Here is a 13,463-nt window from a genome sequence, read left to right on the forward strand (position 1 = left end):
TTAAATTCTCATAAATCGCTATGAAATCTTTGGGATCACATTCTGGTGTACCTAAAGTACTGAGGTCAATGTAATTATGATAATATTGAATGGTGGGTATTTTTTATTATAACAATGATGTGTAGCTATTAGTACATCTGTGCTTAGCATGTAGATTCAGTGTTGTGAAAAGACCAGCATTGTTCAACTATGAGAAATGACAATAGTGGTAACTAAAGTCCTGAGTTAATTCTTAGGCAGATTTGTACTGCAAGAACATAAAAAGGATTATTGTGGTTCAAAAATGGAGAACCAAAGAGTTGGTGGTCTGAGAATGAGGAAGGAGAGGAATTTGGGGACTATATTTGGTGTTAGGTTTATGCTTCCCTTACCAGTAGATGAGATTATTGTCTATGGAGAAACAGGAATGTTCATAGAAGATTGGTAAAATTTTTGTGCTTTTGATTTCCTCTTCACAGTGTTGAAGACGTACATGGAAAATACTCATCAGAAAAAAGTGATTTTCAGTAAGCGGAAGAGCCTTCCGTGTATTGCACCACTTTTAACCACGGTGGAGGAGACTCCGCAGATCATCTCTGCTCGAGTCCGGGGACATTTTCCTAAGTGGCTCAATGGCTGTCTGCTTCGAATTGGACCTGGGAAGTTCGAGTATGGGAAGGATAAGTAAGCCTTGATTTTGGAGAACAATTTGGATTTCTTAGCATGGACTGGTTCTATGGAATATGCATTAATATCTGCTTCCTCTCTGAGGCTAACATTGCCATGCAATCCCTTTGATTACAGATGAGGAAACTATAGTCTACAGAAAAAAATGGAGATTTAATTCTTTTTTAAAAGTTTTGACTTTTCTGCTTTGCAGAATATTGTAAATTTTAAGTCACCTGAAAGTTTATGCTAAAAGAGAAGTGTCAGGAACGATCTATAGGATTAGCAAGCTCTATTTCATCACAAGTTCCTGAAGGAAGGGGCAATGTCTTCACCTCATACCACTCCCTTACCCAGTACTCCCCAGACACAATGGCTCTTTCAGTTCCTCAAACCAGGCATGTTTATTTTTGCTCAGGGTCTTGGCATTGGCTTGCTCATCTCTCTTCCCAAGTCTGATTCTTGTCATTCAGATATGAGCTCAAATTTCACATCCTTTGAGCCTTCCCTGATCTCCCAATCTAAAAATGCTACTATTTTTTGTATTACCTATTTTAATTATCTGCATTATCAATATCCAGTATATTTTTGTTTGTTTATTTATTTATTAGCTGTGTTTCCTCACTAGATGGCAGTTCCATGATGGTGGGGACGTTTTCTTGTTCAACCCATATCCCCAATATCTAGGATAATGCCCTGTACTTAAATAGCACTCAATAAATATATGTAAATAATTGAAAAAACCCAATAACTCTTTAGTGAATTATTTCTCTGTGTGTCTACTAGGGACATGAAGTGATGTGAAGAAACCACTATGGTCAGGAAGAAATCTACTTTGCTTTAAACATTTAAAAATATTTGAAACTTTTTTTTCATTGTGAAAGTTTTTACCTGTATAAAACTTTTTGACATATAGAACAGAGTGTGGAAAAAGTGTGTACCACATGCTCTGTTGGCACTTTGGTGTATTTCCTGCTAATCTCTATAGATTTGTTTTAAATAATCACAATCATATGTAGAATTTTTTTTAGTGAAGTATAATTGACATATAACATTATACTAGTTTCAGGTGTACAACATAATGATTCAGTATTTGTATGTATTGTGAAATGATCATCACAATAAGTCTAGTTAACATTCATCACCATACATAGTTACAAAATTTTTTTTCTTATGATGAGGACTTTTAAGATTTACTCTCAGCAACTTTCAAATATGCAATAAGTATTATTAACTATAGTCACCATGCTGTAATTACATCCCTTATTTATTTTATAACTGGAAGTTTGTACCTTTTCATCCCCTTCACCTCTTGCAATCACCAATCTATTCTCTGTATCTATGAGCTTGTTTTTCTTTTTCTTTTTCTTTTCTTTTTTTTAAGATTCTACATATAAGTGAGATCATATGGTATTTGTCTTTCTCTGTCTGGCTTATTTCACTTAGCATAATGCCCTCAAGCTCTATTCATGTTGCAAATGACAACATTTCTTTCCTTTTTATGGCTGAGTAGTATTCCATTGTGTATATAGATGCCACAGCTTCTTTATCCATTCATCTGTCCATGGGCACTTAGGTTGTTTCCATATCTCAGCTACTGTAAATAATGCTGCAGTAAACATGAGGATGCATATATCTTTTTGAGTTAGTGTTTCTGATTTCTTTGGATAGATATCCAGAAGTGGAATTGCTGGATCATATGGTAGTTCTATTTTTAATTTTTTGAAGAACCTCCATACAGGTTTCCGTAGTGGCCGTACTAATTTACTTTTTCACCAACAGTGCATGAGTGTTCTCTTTTCTGCACATCCTCCCCAACACTTGTTATTTCTTGTCTTTTCAATAATAGCCATTCTAACAGGTGTAGGGTGGTATGTCATTGTGGTTTTGATTTGCATATGCCTGATGACTAGTGATGTTGAGCATCTGTTCATGTACCTGTTGACCATCTGTATGTCTTTTTTTGGAAAATGTCTATACAGATCTTCAGCCCATTTTAAAACCAGGTTTATGTTTTTTTGCTATTTAGTGTATGAGTTCTTTATATATTTTAGATATTAACTGAATTTTTTTGCCCTCATTTAAAAAAATTTCATACTGTCATAAGCCTTTTTATCTGTGTTGCTACAAAATCTGAATGACTATTACTTTTAATGGCTGGATGATATTCCAGAAATCACTGCCCTTTAAAAAAATATGATAAAATACACATTACATAAAATTTGCCATCTATTTTTGAGTGTACAGTTCATTAGCATTAAGTACATTCACACTGATGTGCTATCATCACCACCGTCCATCTACTTTTCATCTTGCAAAACTGAAACTCTGTACCCATTAAACAGTAACTCCCCATTCTCCCCTTCCCCAAGCTCCTGGCAACCACCTAATTGTACCTTCTATTAGTTATATCATTCCTGTGGGCCTGGTGGGGATCTGGTTACGGTCCTACTGTGCTTCTCCAGCTGTTGTTAGAAACAGATCAAGAATTAGGGGCAAGGATTAACCAAGATGGCGGAGTAGAAGGACGTGCTCTCACTCCCTCTTGCGAGAGCACCAGAATCACAACTGGCTGCTGGACAATCATCGACAGGAAGACACTGGACTTCACCAAGGAGGATACCCCACGTCCAAGGACAGAGGAGAAGCCACAGTGAGACGGTAGGAGGGGCGCAATCAGAGTAAAATCAAATCCCATAACTGCTGGGTGGGTGACTCACAGACTGGCGAGCACTTATACCACAGAAGTCCACCCACTGGAGTGAACGTTCTGAGCCCCACGTCAGGCTTCCCAACCTGGGGGTCCGGCAACGGGAGGAGGAATTCATAGAGAATCAGACTTTGAAGCCTAGTGGGAATTGATTGCAGGACTTCGACAGGACTGGGGGAAACAGAGACCCCACTCTTGGAGGGCGCACACAAAATAGTTTGTGCATCGGGACCCAGGGGAAGGAGCAGTGACCCTGGGGGAGACTGAACCAGACATAACTGCTGGTGTTGGGGGGTCTCCTGCAGAGGCGGGGGCTGGCTCTGTTTCACCGTGGGGACAAGGACACTGTCAGCGGAGGTTCTGGGAAGTACTCCTTGGCGTGAGCCCTCCCAGAGTCTGCCATTAGCCCCACCAAAGAGCCCGGGTAGGCTCCAGTGTTGGGTTGCCTCAGGCAAAACAACCAACAGGGAGGGAACCCAGCCCCACCCATCAACAGTCAAGTGGATTAAAGTTTTACAGAGCTCTGACCGCCACAGCAACAGTCAGCTCTACCCACCTCCAGAGCCTCCCATCAAGCCTCTTAGATAGCCTCAACCACCAGAGGGCAGACAGCAGAAGCAAGAAAAACTACAGTCCTGCAGCCTGTGGAACAGAAACCACATTTACAGAAAGATAGACAAGATGAAAAGGCAGAGGGCTATATACCAGATGAAGGAACAAGAAAAAACCCCAGAAAAACAACTAAATGAAGTGGAGATAGGCAACCTTCCAGAAAAAGAATTCAGAATAATGATACTGAAGATGATCCAGGACCTTGGAATAAGAATGGAGGCAAAGATTGAGAAGATGCAAGAAATGATTAACAAAGACCTAGAAGAATTAAAGAACAAACAAACAGAGATGACCAATACAATAACTGAAATGAAAACTACACTAGAAGGAATCAATAGTAGAATAACTGAGGCAGAAGAACGGATAAGTGACCTGGAAGACAGAATGGTGGAATTCACTGCTGCAGAACAGACTAAAGAAAAAAGAATGAAAAGAAATGAAGACAGCCTAAGAGACCTCTGGGACAACATTAAATGCAACAACATTCGCATTATAGGGGTCCCAGAAGGAGAAGAGAGAGATAAAGGACTAGAGAAAATATTTGAAGAGATTATAGTCGAAAACTTCCCTAACGTGGGAAAGGAAATAGCCACCCAAGTCCAGGAAGCGCAGAGAGTCCCATACAGGATAAACCCAAGGAGAAGCACGCCAAGACACATAGTAATCAAAGTGGCAAAAATTAAAGACAAAGAAAAATTATTGAAAGCAGCAAGGGAAAAACGACAAATAACATACAAGGGAACTCCCATAAGGTTAACAGCTGATTTCTCAGCAGAAACTCTACAAGCCAGAAGGGAGTGGCATGATATACTTAAAGTGATGAAAGGGAAGAACCTACAACCAAGATTACTCTACCCGGCAAGGATCTCATTTAGATTTGATGGAGAAATCAAAAGCTTTACAGACAAGCCAAAGCTAAGAGAATTCAGCACCACCAAACCAGCTCTACAACAAATGTTAAAGGAACTTCTCTAAGTGGGAAACACAAGAGAAGAAAAGGACCTACAAAAACAAACCCAAAACAATTAAGAAAATGGTCATAGGAACATACATATCGATAATTACCTTAAATGTGAATGGATTAAATGCTCCAGCCAAAAGACACAGGCTTGCTGAATGGATACAAAAACAAGACCCATATATATGTTGTCTACAAGAGACCCACTTTAGACCTAGGGACACATACAGACTGAAAGTGAGGGGATGGAAAAAGATATTCCATGCAAATGGAAATCAAAAGAAAGCTGGAGTAGCTATACTCATATCAGATAAAATAGACTTTAAAATAAAGAATGTTACAAGAGACAAGGAAGGACACTACATAATGATCAAGGGATCAATCCAAGAAGAAGATATAACAATTATAAATATATATGCACCCAACATAGGAGCACCTCATTACATAAGGCAACTGCTAACAGCTATAAAAGAGGAAATTGACAGTAACACAATAATAGTGGGGGACTTTAACACCTCACTTACACCAATGGACAGATCATCCAAAATGAAAATAAATAAGGAAACAGAAGCTTTGAATGACACAATAGACCAGATAGATTTAATTGATATTTATAGGACATTCCATCCAAAAACAGCAGGTTACACGTTCTTCTCAAGTGCGCACGGAACATTCTCCAGGATAGATCACATCTTGGGTCACAAATCAAGCCTCAGTAAATTTAAGAAAATTGAAATCATATCAAGCATCTTTTCTGACCACAACGCTATGAGATTAGAAATGAATTACAGGGGAAAAAACGTAAAAAACACAAACACATGGAGGCTAAACAATACGTTCCTAAATAACCAAGAGATCACTGAAGAAATCAAAGAGGAAATCAAAAAATACCTAGAGACAAATGACAATGAAAACACGACAACCCAAAACCTATGGGATGCAGCAAAAGCAGTTCTAAGAGGGAAGTTTATAGCTATACAAGCCTACCTAAAGAAACAAGAAACATCTCAAGTAAACAATCTAACCTTACACCTAAAGAAACTAGAGAAAGAAGAACAAACAAAACCCAAAGTTAGCAGAAGGAAAGAAATCATAAAGATCAGAGCAGAAATAAATGAAATAGAAACAAAGAAAACAATAGCAAAGATCAATAAAACTAAAAGCTGGTTCTTTGAGAAGATAAACAAAATTGATAAGCCATTAGCCAGACTCATCAAGAAAAAGAGGGAGAGGACTCAAATCAATAAAATCAGAAATGAAAAAGGAGAAGTTACAACAGACACCGCAGAAATACAAAGCATCCTAAGAGACTACTACAAGCAACTTTATGCCAATAAAATGGACAACCTGGAAGAAATGGACAAATTCTTAGAAAGGTATAACCTTCCAAGGCTGAACCAGGAAGAAGCAGAAAATATGAACAGACCAATCACAAGTAATGAAATTGAAACTGTGATTAAAAATCTTCCAACAAACAAAAGTCCAGGACCAGATGGCTTCATAGGTGAATTCTATCAAACATTTAGAGAAGAGCTAACACCTATCCTTCTCAAACTCTTCCAAAAAATTGCAGAGGAAGGAACACTCCCAAACTCATTCTATGAGGCCACCATTACCCTGATACCAAAACCAGACAAAGACACTACAAAAAAAGAAAATTACAGACCAATATCACTGATGAATATAGATGCAAAAATCCTCAACAAAATACTAGCAAACAGAATCCAACAACACATTAAAAGGATCATACACCACGATCAAGTGGGATTTATCCCAGGGATGCAAGGATTCTTCAATATACGCAAATCAATCAATGGGATACACCATATTAACAAATTGAAGAATAAAAACCATATGATCATCTCAATAGATGCAGAAAAAGCTTTTGACAAAATTCAACACCGATTTATGATAAAAACTCTCCAGAAAGTGGGCATAGAGGGAACCTACCTCAACATAATAAAGGCCATATATGACAAACCCACAGCAAACATCATTCTCAACAGTGAAAAACTGAAAGCATTTCCTCTAAGATCAGGAACGAGACAAGGATGTCCACTGTTACCACTATTATTCAACATAGTTTTGGAAGTCCTAGCCACAGCAATCAGAGAAGAAAAAGAAATAAAAGGAATACAAATTGGAAAAGAAGAAGTAAAACTGTCACTGTTTGCAGATGACATGATACTATACATAGAGAATCCTAAAACTGCCACCAGAAAACTGCTAGAGGTAATTAATGAATATGGTAAAGTTGCAGGATACAAAATTAATGCACAGAAATCTCTTGCATTCCTATACACTAATGATGAAAAATCTGAAAGAGAAATTATGGAAACACTCCCATTTACCATTGAAACAAAAAGAATAAAATACCTAGGAATAAACTTACCTAGGGAGACAAAAGACCTGTATGCAGAAAACTATAAGACACTGATGAAAGAAATTAAAGATGATACCAACAGATGGAGAGATATACCATGTTCTTGGATTGGAAGAATCAACATTGTGAAAATGACTATACTACCCAAAGCAATCTACAGATTCAATGCAATCCCCATCAAATTACCAATGGCATTTTTTACGGAGCTAGAACAAATCATCTTAAAATGTGTATGGAGACACAAAAGACCCCGAATAGGCAAAGCAGCCTTGAGGGAAAAAAACGGAGCTGGAGGAATCAGACTCCCTGACTTCAGACTATACTACAAAGCTACAGTAATCAAGACAATATGGTACTGGCACAAAAACAGAAACATAGATCAATGGAACAAGATAGAAAGCCCAGAGATAAACCCACGCACCTATGGTCAACTAATCTATGACAAAGGAGGCAAAGATATACGATGGAGAAAAGACAGTCTCTTCAATAAGTGGTGCTGGGAAAACTGGACAGCTACATGTAAAAGAATGAAATTAGAATACTCCCTAACACCATACACAAAAATAAACTCAAAATGGATTAGAGACCTAAATGTAAGACTGGACACTATAAAACTCTTAGAGGAAAACATAGGAAGAACACTCTTTGACATAAATCACAGCAAGATCTTTTTTGATCCACCTCCTAGAGTAATGGAAATAAAAACAAAAATAAACAAATGAGACCTAATGAAACTTCAAAGCTTTTGCACAGCAAAGGAAACCATAAATAAGACGAAAAGACAACCCTCAGCATGGGAGAAAATATTTGCAAACGAATCAACGGACAAAGGATTAATCTCCAAAATATATAAACAGCTCATTCAGCTCAATATTAAAGAAACAAACACCCCAATCCAAAAATGGGCAGAAGACCTAAATAGACATTTCTCCAAAGAAGACATACAGATGGCCACGAAGCACATGAAAAGATGCTCAACATCACTAATTATTAGAGAAATGCAAATCAAAACTACAATGAGGTATCACCTCACACCAGTTAGAATGGGCATCATCAGAAAATCTACAAACAACAAATGCTGGAGAGGGTGTGGAGAAAAGGGAACCCTCTTGCACTGTTGGTGGGAATGTAACTTGATACAGCCACTATGGAGAACAATATGGAGGTTCCTTAAAAAACTAAAAATAGAATTACCATATGACCCAGCAATCCCACTACTGGGCATATACCCAGAGAAAACCGTAATTCAAAAAGACACATGCACCCAAATGTTCATTGCAGCACTATTTACAATAGCCAGGTCATGGAAGCAACCTAAATGCCCATCAACAGAAGAATGGATAAAGAAGTAGTGGTACATATATACAATGGAATATTACTCAGCCATAAAAAGGAATGAAATTGAGTCATTTGTTGAGACGTGGATGGATCTAGAGACTGTCATACAGAGTGAAGTAAGTCAGAAAGAGAACAACAAATATCGTATATTAACACATGTATGTGGAGCCTAGAAAAATGGTACAGATGAGCCGGTTTGCAGGGCAGAAGTTGAGACACAGATGTAGAGAACAGACATATGGACACCAAGGGGGGAAAACTGCGGTGGGGTGGGGATGGTGGTGTGCTGAATTGGGCGATTGGGATTGACATGTATACACTGATGTGTATAAAACTGATGACGAATAAGAACCTGCAGTATAAACAAACAAACAAAACAACTAATACTAAACTTTCATTGGGTTATTTGTATGGAACTATGTTAATATAAATGTTTCAGACATTACATGAAATTTCTAAAAATCTTATATGTTCTGGTATAATGTTATAAGTCATAATCCTAGTTATTACTTTAAAATGTATATCTCAGAAATAACTAATTTTCTTGTCAACTGCATTATTATGAACTTTCATCAAATCTTTAACCGTGGTCATTTTTAAGTCTTTTGTCATTTACAGACAGTTCTGGGTGTACTCTGATGCTTTTGTAAATATGTTCCTATAAAAGGGTTTCATCTTCAGGAAATTCATGGAAAAGACTCTGACAAGTACAGGTTTCTGGTACCTGACTGTACTGCTGAACTGAATGAATAAGCATTTTCAGAACTCTAATGAAAAACTGATGAGCTCATAAAAGTGCTAACAAAAGATCAAGATGAAAAAAAAAAATTAATTACATGGGACTGAGTGAACTGATGAGGATGAGTATAATTTTTGTGACTTTCTGTTTGAATTTAAAAAAAGAAAAAATCCCACAAGGACTCAGAGGCAAAGAATATACAAATCAATTTTCACTGCAAAGTAAAGGAGCTGTTACAGTGGAGGATTACTGGACTGAATGTCAATATTATGACATAGTATGAGTGTGTTTCATGTTTGGTAATTGCAATCATTGTTGCTTTTGTTGTGGTCATCCATGTACAATGCTTGGTGTCAGTCTATTTATCTCTTGTAAAAATAAAATACAGTGTGTGTGTGTGTGTGAAAAAAAAAAAGAAATAGAACTGAATTGAGAATGCCTGGAAAAAAAAAAAAAAAGATACTTCCTTTGCTCTGTATTAATTAGGAAATGATAAGAGTTTTGGAGCTGTGTGCCAGGAACCATGGATTAAGGCCAAAGTGTATATTTCTTGTTATTAATCATAATATCACTGTTAGTCTTCATTTCTCTGCAAATGTAAGTCTTAATATATATAAGATATATATTTTACTGTACAGAAATTAAATCTACCTAGATTTGTAAGAATAAAAAAAAAAAAAGAATTAGGGGCATGTTTAAGATATATTTCTTAATAACCCAGATATTTTAATTTGCTGAACCTGTTGCATCTTGTCCTTACTGAATATTAGACTTTTAAAATGCCAGTGCTAGAAGGAAACAAAATGCAATGTTCTTCCACCGCCCTACCCCTCCCCAACCAGCTGCTGCAAGAAGCCCTTAAGAAGTTACTTTAAATGCTTAGGGTAATGGCTGGGGGGCTGGGAAGGTAGGGGACTGATTTGGAGGTAGAAAAAAAGAAAATGACTGAACTGACCTATGGACACCCCCCCTTAGCCCTAACAGAGAAGCTCTATTTTTCCCTATTTTTATCTGGATTTCATGAAAGTTATAATTTGAAAAAAGATTATGAAGCAAAAAGGAAGAGGAGGAGGAAAAGAAAAATAAAACTACTAGTCCACTGCCCAGAGGGTAACAGCCTCTTACAAAAAGCACATGGTATTTCATCTGCTACAGGAGCAGGTTTAGTCAGTTGTAAAACCAAGTAGCAGAGCTACTCAGGGCCTGGGATTGCACCACAGGCCTCTTTTAAGATAAAGATCTTTGTGGGAGAAGGAAAATGGGTGGTGTGGTTGGGCCTCATAAGTGTCTACTTTGTCCTTCAAATCAGTTCTTTTTCAGAGCCAGCAGTAGGCATTTATAGCAAGAACAAGGTCTTGCCTGCCTCTTGGGTGAGAAGTACAGGAATCTTCAAGTTGAAGAGAAGACAAATTGAGGCTTAGTTTAGTAGTTTGGCTCCCAACTTAGATTTACTTATTTATTTTCATGGGAGACTTTTCTTTTTTATTTCTAAAAGGCATCATCAGTTATTTTTGTTATCATAATATACAACTTTCTCTTTTGTGGACCCCTAAGTCTCATTCATATCTTTCATGTCTTTTCAATAGAATTCACTTGCAAACATTTGGGGGGCATTTCTTTTTTTTTTTAACTTTTTATTTTATATTGGAATATAGTTGATTAACAACGTTGTGATAGTGATCGTTTCAGGTGTACAGCAAAGTGATTCAGTTATACATATACATGTATCTATTCTTTTTCAAATTCTTTTCCCATTTAGGTTGTTGCATAATATTGAGGAGAGTTCCCTGTGCTATACAGTAGGTCCTTGTTGGTTATCCATTTTAAATATAGCAGTGTGTACATGTCAATCCCAAACTCCCTAACTGCCCCTCTTGCCTACCCTTCCCCCCTGGTAACCATAAGTTCGTTCTCTAAGTCTGTGAGTCTCTTTCTGTTTTCTCAATAAGTTCATTTGTTTTTAGATTCCACATATAAGTGATATCATATGATGTTTCTCTTTCTCTGTCTGACTTACTTCACTCAGTATGACAATCTCTAGGTCTGTCCACGTTGCTGCAAATGGCATTATTTCATTCTTTTTAATGGCTGAATAATATTCCATTGTATATATGTACCACATCTTTTCTATCCATTCCTCTGTTGATGGACATTTAGGTTGTCTCCATATCTTGGCTATTGTAAACAGTGCTGCAGTGAACATTGGAGTGCATGTATCCTTTTGGACCATGTTTTTCTCCAGATATATGCCCAGGAGTGGCATTGCAAGATCATATGGTAGCTCTATTTTTAGTTTTTTAAGGAACCTCCATACTGTTCTCCATAGTGGCTGTACCAATTTATATTCCCACCAACAGTGTAGAAGGTTTCCCTTTTCTCTATATCCTCTCCAGCATTTATTGTTTGTAGTCTTTTTGATGATAGCCATTTTGACTGGTGTGAGGTGATATCTCAGTGTAGTTTTTATTTGCATTTCTCTAATAATTAGCGATGTTGAACATCTTTTCATGTGCCCTTTGGCCATCTATATGTCTTCTTTGGAGAAAAGTCTATTTAGGTCTTCTGCACATTTTTTGATTGGGTTATTTGTTTTGATGATATAAGCTGCATGAGCTGTTTGTAAATTTTGGAGACTAATCCCCTGTCGAGCACATCATTTGCAAATATTTTCTCCCAATGTGTGGGTTGTCCTTTTGTTTATGGTTTTCTTTGCTGTGCAAAAACTTTAGAGTTTAATTAGGTCCTATTTGTTTATTTTTGTTTTTATTTCCATTACTCTGGGAGATGGATCGAAAAAAAATATTGCTGTGATTTATGTCAGAGAGTGTTCTGCCTGTGTTTTCCTCTAAGAGTTTTATAGTGTCCGGTCTCGCATTTGGGTCTTTAATCCATTTTGAGCTTATTTTTGTATATGGTGTTAAAGAATGTTCTAATTTCATTTTTTTACATATAGCTGTCCAGTTTTCCCAGCACCATTTGTTGAAGAGACTGTCTTTCCAGCATTGTGTAATCTTGCCTCCTTTGTTGTAGATTAATTGACCATAGGTGAGTGGATTTATTTCTGGGCTTTCTATCCTGTTCCATTGATCTATATTTCTATTTTTGTGCCAGTACCATACTGTTTTGATGACTGTAGCTTTACAGTATAGTCTGAAGCCAGGAAGCCTGATTTCTCCAGCTCCATTTTTCTTTCTCAAGATTGCTTTGGCTATTCAGGGTCTTTTGTGTCTCCATACAAATTTTAAGATTTTTTGTTCTAGTTCTGTGAAAAATGCTATTGGTAATTTGATAGGGATTGCATTGAATCTGTAGATTGCCTTGAGTAGTATAGTCATTTTCACAGTATTGATTCTTCTAATCCAAGAACATGGTATATCTTTCCATCTGTTTGTGTCATCTTTGATTTCTTTCATCAGCGTCTTATAGTTTTCAGAGTACAGGTCTTTTGTCTCCTTAGGTAGATTTATATCTAGGTATTTTATTCCTTTTGATGCAATGGTAAATGGGATTATTTCCTTAATTTCTCTTTCTGGTCTTTTGTTGTTAGTGTATAGAAATGCAAGAGATTTCTGTGTATTAATTTTATAACCTGCAACTTTACCAAATTCATTGATTCATTGAATCATTGAGCTCAATTGATTCATTGAGCTCTAGTATTTTTCTGGTGACATCTTTAGGATTTTCTATGAATAGTATCATGTCATCTGCAAACAGTGACAGTTCAACTTCTTCTTTTGCAATTTGGATTCCTTTTATTTCTTTTTCTTCTCTGATTGCCGTGGCTAGGACTTCCAAAACTATGTTGAATAAAAGTGACGAGAGTGGACATCCTTGTCTTATTCCTGATCTTAGAGGAAATGCCTTCAGCTTTTCACCATTGAGTATGATGTTAGCTGTAGGTTTGTCATATATGGCCATTATTATGTTGAGGTATGTTCCCTCTATGCCCACTGTGTGAAGAGTTTTTATCATAAATGGGCGCTGAATTTTGTCAAAAGCTTTTCCTGCATCTATTGAGATGATCATATGGTTTTTATTCTTCAGTTTGTTGGTGTGGAGTATCATATTGACTGATTTG

At 36.9% G+C, this 13,463-nt stretch overlaps 1 protein-coding gene across 5 annotated transcripts in view; it reads left to right on the top strand.

Annotated features, from left to right (window-relative positions):
• Positions 1 to 13,463, top strand: part of BCO2 (beta-carotene oxygenase 2) — a 69,795-nt gene that overhangs the window by 24,819 nt on the left and 31,513 nt on the right. For 4 of the 5 annotated variants that reach the window (XM_061203987.1, XM_061203985.1, XM_061203988.1 and 1 more), the window contains one exon: positions 459 to 663. In XM_061203987.1, coding sequence (XP_061059970.1) covers positions 459 to 663 — 205 coding nt within the window. The remainder of the gene's footprint in view (positions 1 to 458; positions 664 to 13,463) is intronic. The other variant, XM_061203986.1, reaches the window with a different exon arrangement.

The sequence above is a fragment of the Eubalaena glacialis genome, chromosome 10 (genome assembly GCF_028564815.1).
Source record: "Eubalaena glacialis isolate mEubGla1 chromosome 10, mEubGla1.1.hap2.+ XY, whole genome shotgun sequence".
Lineage (NCBI taxonomy): Eukaryota > Metazoa > Chordata > Mammalia > Artiodactyla > Balaenidae > Eubalaena > Eubalaena glacialis.